This window comes from Tachyglossus aculeatus, chromosome 6, assembly GCF_015852505.1.
Source record: "Tachyglossus aculeatus isolate mTacAcu1 chromosome 6, mTacAcu1.pri, whole genome shotgun sequence".
Lineage (NCBI taxonomy): Eukaryota > Metazoa > Chordata > Mammalia > Monotremata > Tachyglossidae > Tachyglossus > Tachyglossus aculeatus.
The window spans coordinates 5,200,555-5,225,190 of NC_052071.1; the positions used below are offsets into that span (position 1 = coordinate 5,200,555).

At 53.7% G+C, this 24,636-nt stretch overlaps 1 protein-coding gene across 1 annotated transcript in view; it reads right to left on the minus strand.

The window, feature by feature from the left end:
- CXCR3 (C-X-C motif chemokine receptor 3) overlaps positions 1-24,636 on the minus strand; it is a 58,115-nt gene that overhangs the window by 20,565 nt on the left and 12,914 nt on the right. Inside the window, exon 4 of the mRNA XM_038748413.1 lies at positions 10,773-10,921. Coding sequence (XP_038604341.1) covers positions 10,773-10,921 — 149 coding nt within the window. The remainder of the gene's footprint in view (positions 1-10,772; positions 10,922-24,636) is intronic.

Consider the following 24,636-nt stretch of genomic DNA (forward strand, 5'->3'; position numbering starts at 1 on the left):
TACCTTGGATCTCCCCCAGCGCTTAGAACAGCGCTTGGCACGTAGTAAGCGCTTAACCAATACCATTGTTATTATTAATAATCATATTCCTCCCAAAAGGGAAGTTCAATTCGCTGTGTCTCAGTAATCCAATAATTCAGCTGGCCTCGTGAAATAAATTGGGTCTAAAACTCAGGGTTTCCATCCCCGGTCTCGCTCTGGGTGTTCTGACCCACACGAGTGACATACAAGTCTATTCCTCCCAATTAGTGAAGGTCTAATAGCCCCAAATATTGATAATAGCACCAAATATTGATATTATATTATAATAATGATATATTGTATTTTATACATATTATATTATTGAGTAAGCAGTGTGGCTCAGTGAAAACAGCCCGGGCTTGGGAGTCAAAGGTCCCTACCCAACAGTGGGCTCACAGTAAAAGGGGCGAGACAGAGAACAAAACCAAACATACTAACAAAATAAAATAAATAGAATAGATATGTACAAGTAAAATAAATACATAGAGTAATAAATATGTACAGACATATATACATCTATACAGGTGCTGTGGGGAAAGGAAGGAGGTAAGATGGGGGAACCCGGGAAGGAGTGAATCAAGGGCAAGGGCGACGTGGAAGGGAGTGGGAGAAGAGGACAGGAGGCCTTCTTGGAGGAGTCGTGATTTCACGAAGGGTTTGAAGGTGGGGAGAGCCGGATTGGAGGAGCGAGGACGCCCCAGGCCCCGAGGAAGGATGTGGGCGAGGGGTCGGCAGTAAGAGAGGCGAGATCGAGCATCCTTCGCCCCGCCGCCCAAACTGGCTTTCTCAGATGTCACTCTGCCCGCTCCGCAAAACCCTCTGGTAGCAGAGCCCACTCTTCTCAGCAGCCAGCAGAAAATCCTGACCCTCCATCCCTTCTCCCTCCCGTTCGCCCTCCTCTCCCAATCCGGCCCGGGTCGTCCTCGGCGGTCTTCTCGCTGAGAAGCAGGGTGGCTCAGTGGAAAGAGGCCGGGCTTTGGAGTCAGAGGTCAGGGGTTCAAATTCCGGCTCCGCCAAATGTCAGCTGTGTGATTTGGGGCGAGTCACTTCACTTCTCTGGGCCTCAGTTACCTCATCTGTCAAAATGGGGGTTAGGACTGTGAGCTCGCCGTGGGACAATCTTGTAACCTCCCCAGCGCTTAGAACAGTGCTTTGCACATAGCATGCACTTATGCCCACTCTCTTCTAGACTGTGAGCCCACTCTTGGGTAGGGACTGTCTCTACATGTTGCCAACTTGTACTTCCCAAGTGCTTAGTACAGTGCTCTGCACACAGTAAGCACTCAATAAATACAATTGATTAATAGATGCCATTATTATTACTATTATTATTCTCAAATTGACCTCCCCCCGGGTCCCCGTACCCATCTTTCCGCTCTGGACCCCCTGGCTCTATCCGGCAGAGACCTCAAGTCTTCCCCCTCCCACTAAGTACTTTAAAAACTTAACCTCCAGGAGGGCTTTCGGTGACTAATTTCTCCTCTCCCTCATGGCCTCCCTGCTGTGTCATTTCTGCCTTTGAATTCACACCTTCTAAACCACTTATTTTGGTTTTTGGTGTTTTTTTAAAAATGTTACTCCGTAAAACGCTTTCTATGCGTCCAGCACTTTTCTGAGCGCTGGGGGAGAGCCAAGTTAATTGGGTCGGATGGGGCTCCCAACCTGAGAGGGAATAATAATAATGGTATTTGTTAAGCGCTTACTATGTGCAAAGCACTGTTCTAAGCGCTGGGAAGCAGAACGGGTTTTGAACCCCCTATTTACAGTTGAAGGAGTGGAGGCCTAGTGAAATAATAATAATAATGATGGCATTTATTAAGCGCTTACTATGTGCAAAGCACTGTTCTGAGCGCTGGGGAGGTTACAAGGTGATCAGGTTGCCCCACGGGGGGCTCAGAGTCTAAATTCCCATAATAATAATAATAATGATGGCATTTATTAAGCGCTTACTATGTGCAAAGCACTGTTCTAAGCGCTGGGGTGATACAAGGTGATCAGGTTGCCCCACGGGGGGCTCACAGTCTTAGTCCCCATTTTATAGACGAGGGAACCGAGGCACAGAGAAATGAAATGACTTGCCCAAGATCGCACAGCAGACTTGTGGTGGAGCCGGGATTAGAACCTAGGTCCTATGGCTCCCAGGCCCGGGTTCTTCCCACTGGGCCACACTGCTTGGGAGAGGACAACAGAGTTAGACGTGATCCTTGTCCTCAGAAAGCTGACCATTCAATTCAATCGTATTTATCGAGCGCTTGCTGTGTGCAGAGCACTGTACTAAGCGCTTGGAAAAGGACAACAGAATTAGTGGATGTGATAATAACTTTGGGATTTGCTAAGTGCCTAGTATGTATATCATAGTATATCACGAGAAGCAGCGTGGCTCAGTAAAAAGAGCCCGGGCTTGGGAGTCAGAGGTCGTGGGTTCTAATCCCGGCTCCCCCCCATGTCTGCTGTGTGACCTTGGGCAAGTCACCTCACTTCTCTGAACCTCAGTGACCTCATCTGTCAAATGGGGATGAAGACTGTGAGCCCCACGTGGGACAACCTGATCACCTTGTATCCTCCCCAGTGCTTAGAACAGTGCTTGGCATGTAGTAAGCACTTAACAAATACCATCATTATTATTATTATTATATCAAGCACTGTGCTAAACACTGGGTTAGATACAAGATAATCAGATCCCACGTGGGGCTCAAAGTCTAAGGAAAATGAGCACTGAAGCCCCGTTTTCCAGAGTGGTGAAGTGACTTGTCCAAGGTCACAGAGCAAACAAGAGCTGAAGTCAGGATTAGAACTCAGCTCCCAGGCCCCGGATCTGTCCACTAGGACAGATGGAGAAGCAGTGTGGCTCAGTGGCCAGAGCCCAGGCTTGGGAGTCGGAGGTCGTGGGTTCTAATCCTGGCTCCGCCACTTGTCAGTTGGGTGACCTGGGGCAAGTCACTTAACTTCTCTGGGCCTCAGTTCCCTCATCTGTAAAATGGGGATGAAGACTGTGAGCCCCACGGGGGACAACCTTGATTACCTTGTATCCCTCCCAGTGCTTAGAACAGTGCTTGGCACATAGTAAGTGCTTAACAAATACCAACATTATTATTATTATTAGGACGTGTTGCTTCCCAAAGAGGGAAGAGGATGAGGAAGAGGGATAGGAAAAGTAAGAGCAAGATAAAGAGGAAAAAGATGAAGAGGAGGGTAAAGATGATAAAAAGGAGGAGGACGACAAAGGAAGAGGCAGTGCGGCCTAACGGAGAGAGCCTGGACCTGGGTTCTAATCCCGGCTCCGCCACCTGTCCGCCATGTGACCCTGGGCGAGTTACTTCACTTCCCTGGGCCTCAGTTCCCTCATCTGGAAAATGGGGATGGAGACTGTGCGTCCCATGTGGGACAGGGGCTGTGTCCAACCTGATTAGCTTGGATCTACTCCAAAGCACTTAGTACAGTGCCTGGCACGTAGTACATGCTTAATACCCTAAAAAAGAGGAGAAAGAGGAGGAGAAAATGAAAGAGAACCTCTTAATGGAGACCAGCAGGTTAAAATCGAGCGCCTGAAGTAGCGTTGAGGTCGCCAATTCTGGGATGGCTCCAGAGAGGGTCTTTTGGTTCAGAGAAGGTTGTCAGTCAGTCGGTGCTATTTACTGAGCGCTTCCTGTGTGCAGAGCACTGTACTAAGTGCTGGGGAGAGGACAATGAACAACAGAACACATTCCCTGCCTGCTACAAGCTGATGGTCTAGAGGGGGAGACATTCATCCATCCATCCATTTAATCGTATTTATTGGGCGCTTCCTGTGTGCAGAGCACTGTACTAAGTGCTGGGGAGAGGAAAAGAGAATAATAAACAGATACATTCCCTGCCCAGGACGAGCTGACAGTTTAGAGGGGAAGATAGATGTTGATATGTGCCAGGAAGCTTGAACAGGCCCAGAACGGAGCCCCGTGGGTCTGAAGCAAACAAACAACTAAAACCACCGGTGGTGATAACCACACAAACACCTGGATGGTTAGCGTTCAGTCGTATTTATTGAGCGCTTGCCGTGTGCAGAGCACTGGACTGAGCGCTTGGGAGAGGATGCTACGACAAAAAACAGACACATTCCCTGCCCACAAGGAGCTGCAGTCTAGATTAATTGCAGATATTCATTCATTCAGTCGTATTTATTGATTGCTTACTGCGTGCAGAGCACTGTACTGAGCGCTTGAGCACTGTACTAAGTGCTTGGTATGTACATAAGCTGTGGGGGATGAAGAAAGGGAGCAAGTGAGGGTGAGGCACAAGGGAGTGGGAGAAGAAGAAAGCGGTGCTTAGTTGGGGGAAGGCTTCTTGGAGGAGGTGGGCAGCTTTAATTCTGTTTGTTTTGGCGATTTTGACACCTGTCTCCATGTTTCGTTTCTGTCCTTTGTCTCCCCCTTCTAGACTGTGAGCCCGCTGTTGGGTAGGGACCGTCTCTCTATGTTGCCGACTTGTACTTCCCAAGTGCTTAGTACAGTGCTCTGCACACAGTAAGCGCTCGATAAATTCGATTGAATAAATGAATAAGGCTTTGAACGGGGGGAGAGTCATCGTCTGTCGGATACGAGGAGGAAGTAATCGAGGTCGTGGGTTCTAATTCCGACTCTGCCGCTTGTCTGCTGTGGCAAGTCACTTCTCTGGGCCTCAGTTCCCTCATCCGGAAAATGGGGATGAAGCCCGCGAGCCCCACGAGGGACAGGAACTGTGTCCGACCTAATAACTCGGGATCTTCCCCAGCGCTTAGTACAGCGCTCAGCACGTAGAAAGCGCTTAACAAATACCACCAAAAAAAAAATATGGTTGATGTAATCAGCGCTGTGTTCCCCTGGTTCATTCATTCGTTCGATCGTATTTATTGAGCGCTTACCGTGTGCAGATCACTGGACTAAGTGCTTGAGAAAGTACAATACAAGAAAAAACAGTGACATTCCCTGCCTACAATAAATGTTCTTAAACTCTGTGGGGCCGTACTTCGGCGCTCAATAAATACGAATGAATGAATGCAGAAGAAACATATCATCTACATGTCATGTACATAGCTTTAAATCACGTGTTATAAGTGATTAATTTCGATTAATGTCTGTCTCCCCTTTCTAGACTTTAAGCTCGTTGAGGGCAGGGAACGTGCCTGCCGACTCTCTTCTAGCGTCCTCTCCCAAAAGCGCTTAGAACAGTGGTCCGCGCCTAACAAGCGCTCAATAAATACCCCCTACCGATAGCTTGACATCATTGTCGTCGTTCTCGTCCTCGATTTTTTTTGTTAATGTTATTTTTTTTTTCTGGTGTTAAGCACTTTACTAGGTGTGAAAAACTGTTCTATGGGCGCGGGTAGGTTCGCTTTTTTTAAAAAAAAATAGTATTAAGTGCTTACTATGTGTCAAACACTGTTGTGAGCGCGAACACACTCCACTCCTCCGATGCTAACTTTCTCACTATACCTTGCTCTCGTCTGCCTCGCCGCCGACCTCTCGCCCACGTCCTGTGTCTGGCCTGGAATTTCATTCATTCATTCAGTCGTATTTATTGAACGCTTACTGTGTGCAGAGCACTGTACTAAGCGCTTGGGAAGTACAAGTTGGCAACGTCTAGAGACGGTCCCTACCCAACAGTGGGCTCACAGTCTAGAATGCCCTCCCTCCTCCTATCCGACAATGACTCTCCGTCCCGTAAATCCTTATTGAGGCCCATCTCCTCCAAGAGGCCTTCCCTGATTGAGCCCCACTTTCCTCTTCTTCCCCTCCCTTTTTCATTCATTCAGTCGTATTTATTGAGTGCTTACTGTGTGCAGAGCACTGTACTAAGCGCTTGGGAAGTACAAGTTGGCAACATATAGAGACAGTCCCTACGCAACAGTGGGCTCACAGTCTAGAAGGGGGAGACAGAGAACAAAACCAAACATATTAACAAAATAAAATAAGAAAGCCCGGAAAGAGCCCGGGCTTTGGAGTCAGAGGTCATGGGTTCAGATCCCAGCTCCGCCGATTGTCAGCTGTGTGACTTTGGGCAAGTCACTTCACTTCTCTGGGCCTCAGTTCCCTCAATTGGAAAATGGGGATTAAGACTGTGAGCCCCCCGTGGGACGACCTCATCACTCTGTAACCTCCCCAGCGCTTAGAACAGCACTTTGTAAGTGCTTAATAAATGCCATCATTATTGTCATTAATTATTATCATTACAGCGCCTGGCACATAGGAGGCTCTTAAATACCACAATTATTATTATTATGTGACCAAAGTGAAAGGAGAATGAGGTGCTAAAAACCATAAAATTATCAGTCAGTGGCGGAGGGCCTTCATGTGTATATGATGTGGTCTGTACCGTGGCCCTCTGTAAAATCTCACAAGTAACGCAGGCATCCAGAGATCGACTTCATCACCGGTTGCCCGAGAACGGAGAGGCAGAGCAGCAGTGTGGCCCAGTGGGCCCGGGAATCAGGAGGACCTGGGTTCTCGTCCCACTTGTCTGCTGGGTGACCTTGGGAGAGTCACTTCATTTCTCTGGGCCTCCGTGACCTCATCGGGAAAATGGGGATGAAGAGGGGGATTCCCGTGTCGGGCAGGGACCGTTTCCAACTTTAGGACTCTGTCTCTCCCCCACTACTTAGGGCTGAGCCTCTTCACCTAGTCAGTGCTCAACTGATAGCATTAAAAAACTGAATTTAAAATAGAGGACGGCTAAAGAGAGGCTTTCCGGCTTTCCGGTCTCCTGGTGGGAGAGCCTTGGGAGAAGCACTTGGGAGAGGATTTTGCAATGAGACTAACAGTAGTATTTCAGTCAGCCAATCCGTCATATTCACTGAGAAGCAGCATGGCTCAGCGGAAAGAGTCCGGGCTTTGGAGTCAGAGGACGTGGGTTCAAATCCCGGCTCCGCCAATTGTCAGCTGGGTGACTTTGGGCAAGTCACTTCACTTCTCTGTGCCTCCGTGACCAAGTCTGGAAAATGGGGATGAGGACTGTGAGCCCCCCGTGGGACAACCTGACCACCCTTGTAACCTCCCCAGAGCTTAGAGCAGTGCTTTGTACATAGTAAGCGTTTAATAAATGCCATTATTATTCATTGAGCACTTCTTGCGTGCAGAGCGCTGGACTGAGCGCTTGGGAGAGGACAATCCGACAATAAACAGACACATCCCCTGCCCACAACGAGTTGACTGTCCAGAGGGGGAGGCGGACGTTAATAGGGATAAATAATTTACAGCTGTGGACGTAAGTGCCGTGGGGCTGAGGGTGGGGTGAAAATCGAGAACCTAAAGGGAACGAACGGTTTCAAGCCACTCGAAAGGGAGGGGGAGTAGGGGAAAGGGGGGTTTAGTCAAGGAAGGCCTCTTGGAAGAGATGTGCTTTGAATGAGTCTTTGACGGTGGGGAGAGCAGTGGTCTGTCAGATAGGAAGGGGGGAGGGAGTTCCAGGATAGAGGGAGGATGTGGGCGAGGGGTTTTCGAGATGAGATCAAGGCATAGTAAGCATTCGAGCCGGGGAAAGGCAAAGCGAACCGGCCGGTTTGTAGTAGATCCGGCGAGGCGAGGTAGGAGGCGGCGAGCCGAAGGAGCTTCTTAAAACCGACGGTGTCTAGTTTCTGTTTGATGTGTAGGTGGACGGGTAACCACCGAGGAGTGGGGAGTGGCGGTGGGGATGGTTTTTTAGAAGAATGATCCGAGCGGCAGGGTCAAGTATAGAGTGGAGCCCGGGGAGGCCAACGAGGAGGTTGGTGCGGTCATCCAGGCGGGAGGCGAGAAGGGCTTGGATCAGCGGGGAAGCAGTTGGGACGGAGAGGAAAGGGCGGATTTGTAGGGATGATGTGAAGGCCCCACTGACAGGATTTGGTGACAGACTGAAGGCGGGAGAAGTGGAGGATAATCTCCAAGTTCCAGGCTTGTGAGGCAGGGAGAGTAATAAAAATAATGAATAACTGTGGTGTTCGTTAAGCGCTTACAATATGCCAAGTACTGTACTAATCGCTGGGGTAGATCCAAGCTAATCAGGGTGGACACGGTCCCTGTCCCACGTGGGGCTCACGGTTGTCATCCCCATTTGACGCATGAAGTCCCTGAAGCACAGGGAAGTGACTTACCCAAGGTCACAGAGCAGGCAAGTGGCGGAGCCAGGATGAGAACTCAAGGTCTTCTGACTCCCAAGCCCGTGCTCAATCCACTAGGCCACCCTGCTTCTAGTGGTGTTGTCCTCAGGGAGGGGAAAGATAAAGGGAGGACAGGATTTGTGTGGGAGGATCTGTGGGAGCTCTGTTTTGGACATGTTAAGCTTGTGACAGGAGGACACCCAAGCAGAGCTGTCCTGAAGCCAGGACAAAATGCGAGATGGCAGAGAGGGAGAGAGAGCAGGGCTGGAGAGGGAGATTTGGGAATAATAATAATAATGATGGCATTTATTAAGTGCTTACTATGTGCAAAGCGCTGTTCTAAGCACTGGGGAAGTTACAAAGGATCAGGTTGTCCCACTGGGGGCTCACAGTCTTCATCCCCATTTTGCAGATGAGGTAACTGAGGCACAGAGAAGTTAAGTGACTTGCCCAAAGTCACACAGCTGACAATTGGCGGAGGCGTGATTTGAACCCATGACCTCTGGCACTTAGGGATGGACGTCGAAGCCATGGGAGCGAACGAGTCCTCTAGACTGTGGGCAGGAATGTGTCTCTTTGATGTTATACTGTACAGTGCTTTGCACACAGTAAGTGCTCACTAAATCATCAATCGTATTTATTGAGCGCTTACTGTGTGCAGAGCACTGTACTAAGCGCTTGGGAAGTACAAATTGGCAACATATAGAGACAGTCCCTACCCAACAGTGGGCTCACAGTCTAAAAGATGCGATTGAATGAATGAGTTCTCCAAGGGAGTGGGTGTGGATGGAGAATAGGAGGAGAGCCAGGACTGAGCCATGACAGACCCCCACTGTCAGAGGGTGGGAGGCAGATGAAGAACCCCGACTTTTCAAGACCCTCCAATGGTTGCCCGTCCACCTCCGCATCACACAAAAACTCATCACTGTCGGCTTTAAAGGCGTCCATCTCCTCGCCCCCTCCTACCTCACCTCACAGCAACCCAGCCCGCACACTTGGCTCTTCTGGTGCCGCTAACCTTCTCGCCGTCCCTCCATCTCGTCTATCTCTCCACCAACCTCTCGCCGACGTCCCGCCTCTGGCCTGGAATGCCCTCCCTCCTCAAATCCCCCAGACGAAGACTCTCCCCACCATCGCAGCCTTACTGAAGGCCCGTCTCCTCCAAGAAGTCCTCCCTGACTAAGCCCTCCTTTCCTCCTCTCCCTCCCTTCTGCGTCGCCCTGACTCGTTCCCTTTATTCATCTCCTCTCCCAGCCCCATACCACTTAGGTCCATATCTCTAATTTCTTTATTTCTATTAATGTCTGTCTCCCCTTCTAATAATAATAATAATGATGGCATTTATTAAGCGCTTACTGTGCACCAAGCATTCATTCATTCAATCATATTTATTGAGCGCTTACTGTGTGCATTCATTCATTCAATCGCATTTATTGAGCGCTTACTGTGTGCAGAGCACTGTACTAAGCGCTTGGGAAGTACAAGTTGGCAACATAGAGCACTGTACTAAGCACTTGGGAAGTACAAGTTGGCAACATATAGAGACGGTCCCTACCCAACAGCGGGCTCACAGTCTAGATCTGTTCTAAGCGCTGGGGAGGTTACAAGGTGATCAGGTTGTTCCACGGGCGGGCTCACAGTCTTCATCCCCATTTTCCAGATGAGGGAAATGAGGCCCAGCGCTTTGCACATAGTAGGTGCTTAATAAATGCCACTATTATTATTATTATTATTATTATTACAGCTGACAAGTGGCAGAGCTGGGATTAGAACCCATGACCTCTGACTCCAAAGCCCGTGCCCTTTCCACTGAACCACGCTGCTTCTCTAGACCATCAGCTCATCGTGGGCCGTGGATAGGTCAATTTATTGTTCTCTTGTCCTCTCCCAAGCGCTTAGCCCAGTTGTCCACACAGAGTAAGCGCTCAATAAATACAGTCGAATGAATGAATGAGCCCGTGAGAGACCGAGGATGAGCGGCCAGAGAGGTAGCAGAACCAGGAGAGGATGATGTCAGGGAAGCCGAGGTTGGATGACGTTTCCGGGAGCCGGGGGTGGTCTGCAGTGTCGGACGCAGCCGAGAGGTCGCGGAGGATTTGGATGGAGTAGGGGCCGTTGGATTTGGCGAGAAGGAGATCATCTGTGACCTTTGAGAGGACGGTTTCTGTGGAGCGAAGGAAGCCAGACCGGAGGGGGCTGAGGAGAGAATTGGAGGAGAGGAAATTGAGACAGCGGGTGTAGATGACACACCCAAGGATTTTGGAGGGGAGCTGTGTGGTGAAGGGAGGGTTTTTTTAGGAGAGGGGAGAGATGTTTGAAAGTAGTGGGGAAGAAGCTGAGAATGGAGGTCAGGAAGGGGAGAAGGGAAGGGGCAAGTGTTTTGATGAGGCGCACAGGGTTGGCGTCGAAGGGGGTGGATTTTGAGAAGAGGCAGGAGTGCTCCTCTTGAGATACTGCCGGGAAAGATGGGAGAGTCAAAGAAGGGGCAGGAAGAGGGAGAGACGGGAGAGGAGCAAGGAATTTTTTTAGAGAGATTGCACACGGTGGTTTCAATTCTCTTAGTGAAGTAGGCGGCCGGGTCATCGGGGGCAAGAGATGGGAGGGACACGGGGGGTTTGAGGAGGGAGTTAAACTTCTGAAACAACCGGACGTGGGAATCAAATACGCAGGGAGAAATCGTGTCGCCGGGCGGAGTTCGAGCAGGCAAGGATGAGATGAAGATGGAAGCGGTCGGCCTGATATCTAGATTTCCGCCGGCGGCGTCCTGCAGCTCGTGCGAGGGAGCGGAGGAAGTGGACTGAAGGGGATCCAGGGCTGTGGGTTTGTGGTACGAGATTGGTGAAGGGATAGGGAAGTGTGTGCGTTGAGGTCAGTGAGGAGGGCGGTTTTGAGGCTCTGATTTGGTCGCCAAGGGCCTTCTATAGAGGCTAAACGGGGCACGGTGACCTGAGAAAATTGGCCACGGTCAAAAGATCGGAGGTATCGGTGGGCGCGTGGCAGAGAGAAGGCAGGTGAGGAGGTGGTGGTGGGCGGAGAGAGGGATTTCGGAGTTAGTTCAGGGTGGAGATTTTGCAACGGCTAGAGAGGGTGAGAGCGAGTGTCTGTCCAGGTTGGTGAGTGGGCAGTGGAGCAGGAGGTCGGCGGAGTTGAGGAGTGATAGCAAGTGGGCGGCGGGAGGGTCATGAGGAACATCTTTCTGGATACAGAAGGACCCTGTAGACACCACTGTAGACACCAACCTTCTCACTATACCTCCATCTGATCTACCTCGCCTCCAACCTCTCACCCTCATCCTGCCTCTGGCCTGAAACATCCTCCCTCCTCATACAGTAATAATGATGGCATTTATTAAGCGCTTACTATGTGCAGAGCACTGTTCTAAGTGCTGGGGTAGATACAAGGTAATCAAGTTGTCCCACATGGGGCTCACAGACTTAATCCCCATTTTGCAGATGAGGTCACTGAGGCACAGAGAAGTGAAGTGACAAAGTCACACAACTGACAATTGGCGGAGCCCGGATTTGAACCGATGACCTCTGACTCCAAAGCCCGGGCTTTTTCCACTGAGCCACGCTGCTCATATCAATGACTCTCCCCCCCACCTTCAGAGCCTCACTAAAAGTCCATCTCCTCCAGGAGGCCTTCCCTGACTAAGCCCCCCACTTTTCTTCTTCTCCCCCTCCCTTCCGTGTCACCCTGACTCGCTCCCTTTCTACCTCCCTCCTCCCAGCCCCACGACACTTCTGTTCATCTCCGTCATTTATTTCCGTCGTTATTTATTTATGTCGGTCTCCCCCTCTAGACCGTCAGCTCATTGTGGGCAGGAGATGGGGGCTGAACGGATATTTAGAAAATTGTTGTGGGCAGGGAATGTGTCTATTCTTTTGTCCCCTCCCAGGCGCCTAGTCCAGGGCTCTGCACGCAGTAAGTGCTCAATAAATACAATTGATTGGTTAACTACTACTACTTAACAGTAACAATAATGGTATTTGTTTAGCGCTTACTATGTGCCGAGCACTGTTCTAAGCTTTGGGGGGGGGATACAAGGCGATCAGGTTGTCCCACGTGGGACTCACATTCTTAATCCTCATTTTCCAGATGAGGTCACTGAGGCTCAGAGAAGTGAAGTGACTTGCCCGGGGTCACACAGCAGACATCTCCCCCTTCTAGACTGTGAGCCCACTGTTGGGTAGGGACCGTCTCTCTATGTTGCCAACTTGGACTTCCCAAGCGCTTAGTACAGTGCTCTGCACACAGTAAACACAGTAAGTGCTCAATAAATATGATTGAATGAATGAATGTGGCGGAGCCGGGATTAGAACCCATGACCTCCGACTCCCAAGCCCGGGCTCTTTCCACTGAGCCACGCTGCTTCTCTACCTTCTCTACTGTTCTCTACTATTTCTGCTACTACTGCTTCTACTAATATACCTGTTATTACTTTTAGTTCAAATATTGTTTCTATTTCCACTATTGCTACTGCTACGGCTGTGACTATCTTTATTACTACCACAACTACTTTTATTGCTACTACTTCTAGTATTACGGCTGCTTCTACTTTTAATGTACTGCTTCTATTTCTACTATTACTATTACTACTGCCACTTCTGCTAATACTATGCTCTCACTTTTATTTCTACCAAGCAGCAGGGCCAAACAGAAAGAGCCCGGGACCGGGAGTCACAAGGACCCGGGTTCTAGTCCCAGATTACGCCTCTCCGGTTGACCGTGGGCTAGCCACTTCTCTGGGCCTCAGTTTCCTCATCTGTAAAATGGGGAGTAGGACCGCGAGCCCCACGTGGGACAGGGACTGTGTCCAACCTGATTAGCTTCTGTCTAGCCCGGAGCTCAGTGGAGCGCCTGGCACTTAGTAAGCGTATAATAAATACCATAAAAAAAATACGGAGGTGATTGGAAGGGGAAAACATCATTTAAAAAATGCAAAGCTATGTTTATTGAGTACTTACCGTGCACAGAGCACTGTACTAAGTGCTTGGGAGAGTATAATCTTATGAGTAAAGCACAGGCCTGGGTGTCAGAAGAAGGACCTGGGTTCTAATCCCGGCTCTGCCACTGGTCTGCTGAGTGACCTTGGGCCAGTCACTTCCCTTCTCTGGCCCTCAGTTATCTCGTCTGTAAAATGAGGATGAAGACCGTGAGCCCCAAAGGGGACAGGGACTCTACCCAACGCTCAGAACAGTGCCGGAAACATAGTAGGCGCTTAACAAATACCACGATGGCGATGATTATTAGACACGTTGCCTGCCTGCAGTGAGCTTATTGTGTAGTTCTCTAGAGTAAGGAGTATATGAAAAGCTGCTCGGAGAGGCAGGGCAGATACAAACAGGAAATCTGGTGGCCGGAAAGAAGTTTGAGTTTGAAGAGCATCTTGCCTGAGGTGGCGGGGGTAGTCAAAACATTTCATCTGCCTTGTAAACGTAAGCAAGAATAGAAAACCATTGGATGATTCTGCAAAATAAACAATTTACCTATTTCCCTGAAACTCTCTCTCTCTTCCCCCAGCTCCTCCATGTTTATGCTTTAATAATAATAATGGCATTTATTAAGCGCTTACTATGTGCAAAGCACCCTTTACCCGCTTGCCTGTCAGCTCCTTGTAGGCAGGGCATATGTCTCCCTACTCTGTTGTGCTGTCCTCTCCCAAACGCTTAGTACAGCGCTCCATCGACGGTTCTATTAGAGAAGCGGCGTGGCTCAGAGGAAAGAGCCCGGGCTTTGGAGTCAGAGGTCATGGGTTCAAGTGCCGGCTCCGCCAATTGTCAGCTGTGGGACTTTGGGCAAGTCACTTTGCTTCTCTGGGCCTCAGTTGCCTCATCTGTCAAATGGGGATGAAGACTGTGAGCCCCCCGTGAGACAACCTGACCGCCTTGTAACCTCCCCAGCGCTTAGAACGGTGCTTTGCACATAGTAAGCGCTTAATAAATGCCATCATCATTATTATTATTATCACACATACTCACGCCCATGAAGGTCTACTATAGTTGCCAGTTGGCTAACCCTAACCCCTCCAAGATTGCTGATTTAATCAATCAATTCATCCATGGTATTGAGTGCTTACTGTGTGCAGAGCACTGTATTAAGCGCTTGGGAAAGGACAGTATATATTGCTGACTGCCGGGATCATCCCTTTCAATCAATCAGTGGTATTTTTTGAGCACTTATTGGGTGCAGAGCACTGTACTAAGCGCTGGGGAGAGAGAAGCAGAGTGGTCGACTTATATGTTGCAGACTTATAGTTCCCGAGGGCTTAGTACAGTGCTCTGCACACGGTAAGCGCTCAATAAATACAATTGAATGGTCTAGTAGAAAGATTATGGGCCTGGAAATCAGAGGACCTGGGTTCAGCTGGGTGACCTCACTTCCCATCTCTGGGCCTCGGTGCCCTCATCTGTAAAATGGGGATGAAGACTGGGAGCCCCACGGGGGACAGCAACTGCGTCCAACCTGATGAGCTTGGATCCGCCGCAGCGTTTAGTACAGTATCTGATACATAATAAGTGCTTAACAAATACCATTAAGAAAACCCCAAGCAAAACCCAGAGTCGATAGGCACGTTCTCTTCCAGTAGTTGGGGGAGGTTAAAAATGACTTCACTTGAGATAGGTGGCAGATTTTGAATTTTTTTAGGGTAATTGTTAAGTGCTTATTATGTGCCAGGCACTGTACTGGGGTAGCAGCATGGCTCAGTGGAAAGTGCCCGGGCTTTGGAGTCAGAGGTCATGGGTTCAAATCCCGACTCCGCCACTTGTCAGCTGTGTGACTTTGGGCAAGTCACTTCACTTCTCTGGGCCTCAGTGACCTCATCTGGAAAATGGGGATTAATACTGTGAGCCCCCCATGGGACAACCTGATCGCCTTGTAACCACCCCAGTGCTTAGAACAGTGCTTGGCACATAGTAAATGCTTAATAATTGCCATTCTTCTTATTATTATTTCATTATTATTATTAGTAGTACTAAGCGCTGGGGTAGATCCAAGCTGATCAGGTTGGCCACGGTCCCTGTCCCACATGGGGTTCACGGGCTTCATCCCCATTTTACAGAGGAGAGAACTGAGGCCCAGAGATGTGATTTGCCCAAGTTCCCCCAGCAGACACGTGGCAGAGCCGGGATTAGAACCCAGGTCCTCTGACTCTCAGGCCCGGGCTCCACCCGCTAGGCCACGCTGCTTCTCTTGAAGGAGTTGATACGATTTTTAGGGGGGTTCGGAAGGTGGAGGTGATATCTGTCGGATAGGAAGCAGGAGGGAGTTACAGGCCAGGGGGAGGATGTGGGCGAGGGGTTGGCAGCGAGATAGGCGAGATAAACCGCGAGCTCGCCCCGAGACCGTCAACTCCTTGTGGGCAGGGAACGTGTCAATCAATCAATCAATCGTATTTATTGAGCGCTTACTGTGTGCAGAGCACTGTACTAAGCGCTTGGGAAGTACAAGTTGGCAACATATAGAGGCAGTCCCTACCCAACAGTGGGCTCACAGTCTAAAAGGGGGGAGACAGAGAACAAAACCAAACATACTAACAAAATAAAATAAATAGAATAGATACGTACAAGTAAAGTAAATAAATAAATAAATAGAGTAATAAATGTGTGCAAACATATGTACATATATACAGGTGCTGTGGGGAAGGGAAGGAGGTAAGATGGGGGGGATGGAGAGGGGGACGAGGGGAAGAGGAAGGAAGGGGCTCAGTCTGGGAAGGCCTCCTGGAGGAGGTGAGCTCTCAGCAGGGCCTTGAAGGGAGGAAGAGAGCTAGCTTGGCGGATGGGCAGAGGGAGGGCATTCCGGGCCCGGGGGATGACGTGGGCCGGGGGTCGATGGCGGGACGGGCGAGAACGAGGCCTAACGGTGAGGAGATTAGCGGCGGCAGAGGAGCGGAGGGTGCGGGCTGGGCTGGAGAAAGAGAGAAGGGAGGTGAGGTAGGAGGGGGCCAGGGGATGGACAGCCTTGAAGCCCAGGGTGAGGAGTTTCTGCCTGATGCGCAGATTGATTGGTAGCCACTGGAGATTTTTGAGGAGGGGAGTAATATGCCCAGAGCGTTTCTGGACAAAGATAATCCGGGCAGCAGCATGAAGTATGGATTGAAGTGGAGAGAGACACGAGGATGGGAGATCAGAGAGAAGGCTGATGCAGTAGTCCAGATGGGATAGGATGAGAGCTTGAATGAGCAGGGAAGCGGTATGGATGGAGAGGAAAGGGCGGATCTTGGCAATGTTGCGGAGTTGAGACCGGCAGGTTTTGGTGACGGCTTGGATGTGAGGGGTGAATGAGAGAGCGAAGTCGAGGATGACACCAAGGTTGCGGGCTTGTGAGACGGGAAGGATGGTAGTGCCGTCAACAGAGATGGGAAAGTCAGGGAGAGGACAAGGTTTGGGAGGGAAGACAAGGAGTTCAGTCTTCGACATTTTGAGCTTTAGGTGGCGGGCAGACATCCAGATGGAGATGTCCTGAAGGCAGGAGGAGATGCGAGCCTGGAGAGAGGGGGAGAGAGCAGGGGCAGAGATGTAGATCATCATCATCATCAATCACATTTATTGAGTGCTTACTATGTGCAGAGCACTGTACTAAGCGCTTGGGAAGTACAAATTTGCAACATAGATCTGGGTGTCATCAGCGTAAAGATGATAGTTGAAGCCGTGGGAGCGAATGAGGTCACCAAGGGAGTGCGTGTAGATTGAGAACAGAAGGGGACCAAGCACTGAACCTTGGGGAACCCCCACAGTAAGAGGATGGGAGGGGGAGGAGGAGCCTGCAAAAGAGACTGAGAAAGAACGACCGGAGAGATAAGAGGAGAACCAGGAGAGGACGGAGTCTGTGAAGCCAAGGTCAGATAGCGTGTTGAGGAGAAGGGGGGTGGTCCACAGTGTCAAAGGCAGCTGAGAGGTCGAGGAGGATTAGGACAGAGTATGAACCGTTCTAAGAGTATGGGCTGTTCTAAGCACTTGGGTAGACACAGGCTAATCAGGTTGGACACAGACCATGTCTTATATGGGGCTCACAGTCTTAACCCCCCTTTTACAAATGTGATAACTGAAGCCCAGCAAAGTGAGGTGACTTGCCCAAGGTCTCACAGCAAAGTGGTGGAGTGGGATTCGAATCCAGGTCCTTTAGACTCCCATGTCTGTGCTCGTCCCATTAGGCCATGCTGCTCAATTTGAACCCCTTACCCCTATTTCTCAAATAGCCATCTCTCCAGATTGAATGATACCACCCTCCCCTCACCCCCACCGCCGCTCACCTAAATCTTCATAAATTCTCTGAACTCACTGTAGCTGGTTATTTGATGAATTAGGAACATGTCAGAACAGATGCTCAATATGAAAGCTCTTTCTTTAAAATATGTATTGTTTTCTCAATATTGGCTTGGGTCGTGGGAAAATAAAAGAGGAGGATATCATCTGGTTGCAAAATGTTGTTTGGAGTTGAAGTTGAGGAACCCTTTAACCTGTTTTGGGGCTCTGTCCTATGAAAGGAATTTACTACTCTCCTCTTGAATCAACCGATCTTATTGAGCACTTACTGTGGGCAGAGCACTGTAGAGCCTGGGCTTGGGAGACAGAGGTCGTGGGTTCTAATCCCACCTCCTCCACTCGTCTGCTGAGTGATCTCGGGCAAGTCATTTCACTTCTCTGGGCTTCAGTTCCCTCATCTGTAAAATGGGGATTAAGACTGTGAGCCCCACGTGGGACAGTCTGCTTACCTTGTATCTACCCCAGTGCTTAGAACAGTGCTTGGCACATAGTAAGCGCTTAACAAATTCCATCATTATTTTTACTGGGAGACCTTGGTGCATCAGAGTTGGTAGATGGTTACCAGTCCATGAGAAGCTTAGTGTCTAATCCCAAGTGCTTAATACAGTGCTCTGCACACAGTAAGCAGCTAATAAATCATCATCATCAATCGTATTTATTGAGCGCTTACTGTGTGCAGAGCACTGTACTAAGCGCTTGGGAAGTACAAATTGGCAACATATAGAGACAGTCCCTACACAACAGTGGGCTCACAGTCTAAAAGGGGGAGACAAAACCAAACATACTACAAAATAAAATAGAATAGATATGTACAAGTAAAATAAATAAATAGAGTAATAAATATGTACCAACATATATACATATATACAGGTGCTGTGGGGAAGGGAAGGAGGTAAGATAGAGGTAAGATGGGTAGATGGTTAGGGCCAGGGAGGCAGGGGCAGACGGTCAGGGCCAGGGAGGCAGGGGTAGGGGAAGATGGTCAGGGTCAGGGTGGCAGATGGGCAGGGGCAGACTGTCAGGGCCAGGGAGGCAGGAGCAAATGGTTAAGGCCATGGTGGCAGAGGGGCACGGGCAGACGGTCAGGGCCAGGGAGGCAGAGGCAGGGGAAGACGGTCAAGGCCAGGGAGGCAGAGGCAGTGGCAGACGGTCAGGGCCAGGGAGGCAGGGTCAGACAGTCTGGGCCAGGGAGGCAGAGTCAGGGGCAGACGGTCAGGGCCAGGGAGGCAGAGGCAGGGGAAGAGGGTCAGGGCCGGGGAGGCAGGAGCGGATGGTCAGGGCCAGAGCGGCAGAGGGGCAGGGGCAGATGGTCAGGGCCAGGGAGGCAGGGATAGGGGCAGACGGTTAGAGCCAGGGAGGCAGGGGCAGGGGCAGGGGCAGACGGTCAGGGGCAGGGCGGCTGAGGGGTACGGGCAGATGGTCAGGGACAGGGAGGCAGAGTCAGGGGCAGACGGTCAGGGCCAGGGAGGCAGGGGCAGGGGAAGATGGTCAGGGCCAGGGTGGCAGAGGGGCAGGGGCAGACAGTCAGGGCCAGGGAGGCAGGGGCAGATGGTCAGGGCCAGGGAGGCAGGGGCAGACGGTCAGGGCCAGGGAGGCAGGGGCAGACGGTCAGAGCCAGGCAGGCAGGGGCAGACGGGCAGGGCCAGGGTGGCTGAGGGGCACGGGCAGATGGTCAGGGCCAGGGAGGCAGAGTCAGGGGCAGACGGTCAGGGCCAGGGAGGCAGAGTCAGGGGCAGACGGTCAGGGCCAGGGAGGCAGGGGCAGGGGAAAACGGTCAGGGCCAGGGAGGCAGGGGTAGGGGAAGATGGTCAGGGCCAGGGTGGCAGAGGGGCAGGGGCAGGCAGTCAGGGCCAGGGCGGCAGAGCGACCGGGGCAGAAGGTCAGGGCCAGGGAGGCAGGGGCAGGGGCAGATGGTCAGGGCCAGGGAGGCAGGAGCAGATGGTCAAGGCCATGGTGGCAGAGGGGCACGGGCAGACGGTCAGGGCCAGGGAGGCAGAGGCAGGGGAAGAGGGTCAGGGCCAGGGAGGCAGGGGCGGATGGTCAGGGCCAGGGTGGCAGAGGGGCAGATGGTCAGGGCCAGGGAGGCAGGGACAGGGGCAGACGGTCAGAGCCAGGGAGGCAGGAGCAGATGGTCAGGGCCAGGGAGGCAGAGTTAGGGGCAGATGGTCAGGGCCAGGGAGGCAGAGTCAGGGGCAGACGGTCAGGGCCAGGGAGGCGGGGGCATGGGAAGACGGTCAGGGCCAGGGAGGCAGGGGCAGGGGAAGACGGTCAGGGGCAGGGTGGCAGAGGGGCAGGGGCAGACAGTCAGGGCCAGGGCGGCAGAGCGGCAGGGGCAGAAGGTCAGGGCCAGGGAGGCAGGGGCAGGGGCAGACTGTCAGGGCCAGGGAGGCAGGAGCAGATGGTCAAGGCCAGGGTGGCAGAGGGGCACGGGCAGACGGTCAGGGCCAGGGTGGCAGAGGCAGGGGCCTCCTGGATCTGCCACTCATCTACTGGGTGACCTTGGGCAAATCACCTCACTTCTCTGGGCATCAGTTCCCTCATCTGTAAAATGGGGATTAAGACTGTGAGCCCCATGTGGGACAGTCTGCTTACCTTGTAGATACAGGGTACCTTGCAGACTGCTTACCTTGTAGATACCCCAGAGTTTAGAACAGTGCTTGGCACATAGTAAGCGCTTAACAAATTCCATAATTATTACTGGGAGACCTTGGTGCATCAGAGTTGGTAGATGGTTACCTGTCCATGAGAAGCTTAGTGTTTAAGCCCAAGTGCTTAGTACAGTGCTCTGCACACAGTAAGCACTTAATAAATACGATTGAATGAATGAATAAATAAAATTTCTTCAACTGGCATCATCATCATCAATCGTATTTATTAAGCGCTTACTATGTGCAGAGCATTGTACTAAGCGCTTGGGAAGTACAAATTTGCAACATATAGAGAACAGTCCCTACCCCACATTGGGTTCACAGTCTAAAAGGGGGAGAAAGAGAACAAAACCAAACATACTAACAAAATAAAATAAATAGAATAGATATGTACAAGTAAAATAAATAAATAGAGTAATAAATATGTACAAACATATATACATATATACAGGTGCTGGGGAAGGGAAGGAGGTAAGATGGGGGGATGGAGAGGGGGACGAGGGGGAGAGGAAGGAAGGGGCTCAGTGTGGGAAGTCCTCCTGGAGGAGGTGAGCTCTCAGCAGGGCCTTGAAGGGAGGAAGAGAGCTAGCTTGGCGGATGGGCAGAGGGAGGGCATTCCAGGCCCGGGGGATGACGTGGGCCGGAGATCAATGGCGGGACAGGCGAGAACGAGGTACGGTGAGGAGATCAGCGGCGGAGGAGCGGAGGGTGCGGGGTGGGCTGTAGAAGGAGAGAAGGGAGGTGAGGTAGGAGGGGGCGAGGTGATGGACAGCCTTGAAGCCCAGGGTGAGGAGTTTCTGCCTGATGCGCAGATTGATTGGTAGCCACTGGAGATTTTTGAGGAGGGGAGTAACATGCCTAGAGCGTTTCTGGACAAAGACAATCCGGGCAGCAGCATGAAGTATGGATTGAAGTGGGGAGAGACACGAGGATGGGCAGGGGCAGAAGGTCAGGGCCAGGGAGGCAGAGGCATTGGAAGACGGTCAGGGCCAGGGAGGCAGAGGCAGTGGAAGAGGGTCAGGGCCGGGGAGGCAGAGGCAGGGGCAGAGGGTCAGGGCCGGGGAGGCAGGGGCAGGGGAAGGGGGTCAGGGCCAGGGAGGCAGCGGCAGGGGAATAGGGTCAGGGCCGGGGAGGCAGAGGCAGGGGCAGACCGTCAGGGCTGGGGAGGCAGGGGCAGGGGCAGACGGTCAGGGCCGGGGAGGCAGGGGCAGACGGTCAGGGCCGTGGAGGCAGGGGCAGGGGAAGACGGTCAGGACCGGGGAGGCAGGGGCAGACGGTCAGCGCTGGGGAGGCAGGGGCAGGGGAAGACGGTCAGGGCCAGGGAGGCAGGGGCAGGGGAAGAAGGTCAGGGCCAGGGAGGCAGAGGCAGGGGAAGAGGGTCAGGGCCAGGGAGGCAGGGGCAAGGGAAGACGGTCAGGGCCAGGGAGGCAGAGGCAGGGGAAGAGGGTCAGGGCCAGGGAGGCAGAGGGGCCGGGGCAGACGGTCAGGGCCAGGGAGGCAGGGGCAGGGGAAGACGGTCAGGGCCGTGGAGGCAGGAGCAGGGGAAGAGGGTCAGGGCCGGGGAGGCAGGGGCAGGGGAAGAGGGTCAGGGCCAGGGAGGCAGAGGCAGGGGAAGACAGTCAGGGCCGGGGAGGCAGAGGCGCAGGGGAAGAGGGGCAGGGCCAGGGAGGAAGAGGCAGGGGAAGACGGTCAGGGCCAGGGAGGCAGAGGGGCAGGGGAAGAGGGTCAGGATCAGGGAGGCAGAGGGGCAGGGGAAGGCGGTCAAGGCCAGGGAGGCAGAGGCAGGGGAAGATGGTCAGGCCCAGGGAGGCAGAGGCAGGGGCAGGGGAAGATGGTCAGGGCCAGGGAGGCAGAGGGGCAGGGGAAGACGGTCTGGGCCGGGTAGGCAGGGGAAGGGGAAGACGGTCAGGGCTAGGGAGGCAGGGACAGGGGAAGACGGTCAGGGCCGGGGAGGCAGGGGCAGGGGAAGAGGGTCAGGGCCAGGGTGGCAGACGCAGGGGAAGAGGGTCAGGGCCAGGGAGGCAGGGGAAGAAGGTCAGGGCCATGGGAGCAGAGGGACAGGGGCAGACGGCCAGGGCGGCAGAGGGGCAGGAGAAGACGGTCAAGGCCAGGGAGGCAGGGGCAGGGGCAGACGGTCAAGGCCAGGGAGGCAGGGGCAGACAGTCAGAGCCAGGGAGGCAGGGGCAGATGGTCAGGGCCAGGGAGGCAGAGGGGCAGGAGAAGACTGTCAGGGCCAGGGAGGCAGAGGCAGGGGAAGACAGTCAGTGCCAGGGGGGCAGAGGGACAGAAGAAGACTGTCAGGGCCAGGGAGGCAGAGGCAGGGGAAGACGGTCAGGGCCAGGGAGGCAGAGGGGCAGGGGAAGAGGGTCAGGGCCGGGGAGGCAGGGGCAGGGGAACGGGGTCAGGGCTGGGGAGGCAGGGGCAGGGGCAGACGGTCAGGGCCGGGGAGGCAGGGGCAGGGGAAGAGGGTCAGGGCCGGGGAGGCAGGGGCAGGGGAAGACGGTCAGGGCCAGGGAGGCAGAAGCAGGGGCAGACGGTCAGGGACAGGGAGGCAGGAGCAGGGGCAGACGGTCAGGGCCAGGGAGGCAGAGGGGCAGGGGAAGAGGGTCAGGGCCAGGGAGGCAGGGGCAAGGGAAAGAGGGTCAGGGCCGGGGAGGCAGGGGCAGGGGAAGACGGTCAGGGCCAGGGAGGCAGAAGCAGGGGCAGACGGTCAGGGACAGGGAGGCAGGAGCAGGGGCAGACGGTCAGGGCCAGGGAGGCAGAGGGGCAGGGGAAGAGGGTCAGGGCCAGGGAGGCAGGGGCAAGGGAAAGAGGGTCAGGGTCAGGGAGGCAGAGGCAGGGAAAGAGGGTCAGGGTCAGGGAGGCAGAGGCAGGGGAAGACGGTCAGGGCCAGGGAGGCAGAGGCAGGGGAAGACGGTCAGGGCCAGGGAGGCAGGGGCAGGGGCAGAAGTTCAGGGCCGGGGAGGCAGGGGAAGGTGGTCAGGGCCAGGGAGGCAGGGGCAGGGGAAGAGGGTCAGGGCCAGGGAGGCAGAGGCAGGGGAAGACGGTCAGGGCCAGGGAGGCAGAGGCAGGGGAAGACGGTCAGGGCCGGGGAGGCAGGGGCAGGGGCAGACGGTCATTGCCAGGGAGGCAGCGGCAGCGTAAGATGGTCACGGCCAGGGAGGCAGGGGCAGGGGAAGACGGTCAGGGCCGGGGAGGCAGGGGCAGGCAGTCAGGGCCGGGGAGGCAGAGGCAGGGGAAGAGGGTCAGGGTCAGGGAGGCAGGGGCAGACGGTCAGAGCCGGGGAGGCAGGAGCAGGGGCAGACGGTCAGGGCCGGGGAGGCAGGGGCAGATGGTCAGGGCTAGGGAGGCAGAGGCAGGGGAAGATGGTCAGGGCCAGCTAGGCAGAGGCAGGGGAAGACGGTCAGGGCCAGGGAGGCAGGGGCAGGGGAAGACGGTCAGGGCCAGGGAGACAGACACAGGAGAGGAGGGTCAGGGCCAGGGAGGCAGGGGCAGGGGAAGACGGTCAGGGCCAGGGAGGCAGAGGCAGGGGGTCAGGGTCAGGGTCAGGGAGGCAGGGGAAGAGGGTCAGGGCCAGGGAGGCAGAGGCAGGGGCAGACGGTCAGGGCCGGGGAGGCAGGGGCAGATGGTCAGGGCCAGGGAGGCAGAGGCAGGGGAAGATGGTCAGGGCCAGCTAGGCAGAGGCAGGGGAAGACGGTCAGGGCCAGGGAGGCAGGGGGCAGGGGAAGACGGTCAGGGCCAGGGAGACAGACACAGGAGAGGAGGGTCAGGGCCAGGGAGGCAGGGGCAGGAGAAGACGGTCAGGGCCAGGGAGGCAGAGGCAGGGGGTCAGGGTCAGGGTCAGGGAGGCAGGGGAAGAGGGTCAGGGCCAGGGAGGCAGAGGCAGGGGCAGACGGTCAGGGCCGGGGAGGCAGGGGCAGGGGAACACGGTCAGGGCCGGGGAGGCAGGGGCAGATGGTCAGGGCCAGGGAGGCAGGGGCAGGGGTAGAGGGTCAGGGCAAGGGAGGCAGAGGGGCAGGGGCAGATGGTCAGGGCCAGGGTCAGGGAGGCAGAGGCAGGGGAAGAGGGTCAGGGCCGGGGAGGCAGACGCAGGGGAAGAGGGTCAGGGCTGGGGAGGGAGAGGCAGGGGAAGATGGTCAGGGCCGGGGAGGCAGGGGCAGGGGAGGATGGTCAGGGCCGGGGAGGCAGGGGCAGGAGCAGATGGTCAGGGCCGGGGAGGCAGGGGCAGGGGAAGAGGGTCAGGGCCAGGGAGGCAGAGGCAGGGGATGATGGTCAGGGCCAGGGAGGCAGCGGCAGGGGAAGACGGTCAGAGCCAGGGAGGCAGGGGATGATGGTCAGGGCCAATCAATCAATCAATCGTATTTATTGAGCGCTTACTGTGTGCAGAGCAGTGTACTAAGCGCTTGGGAAGTACAAGTCGGCAACATATAGAGACAGTCCCTACCCAACAGTGGGCTCACAGTCTAAAAGGGGGAAACAGACAACAAAACCAAACATACTAACGAAATAAAATAAATAGAATAGATCTGTACAAGTAAAATAAATAAATAGAGTAATAAATATGTACTAACATATATACATATCAATCAATCAATCGTGTTTATTGAGCGCT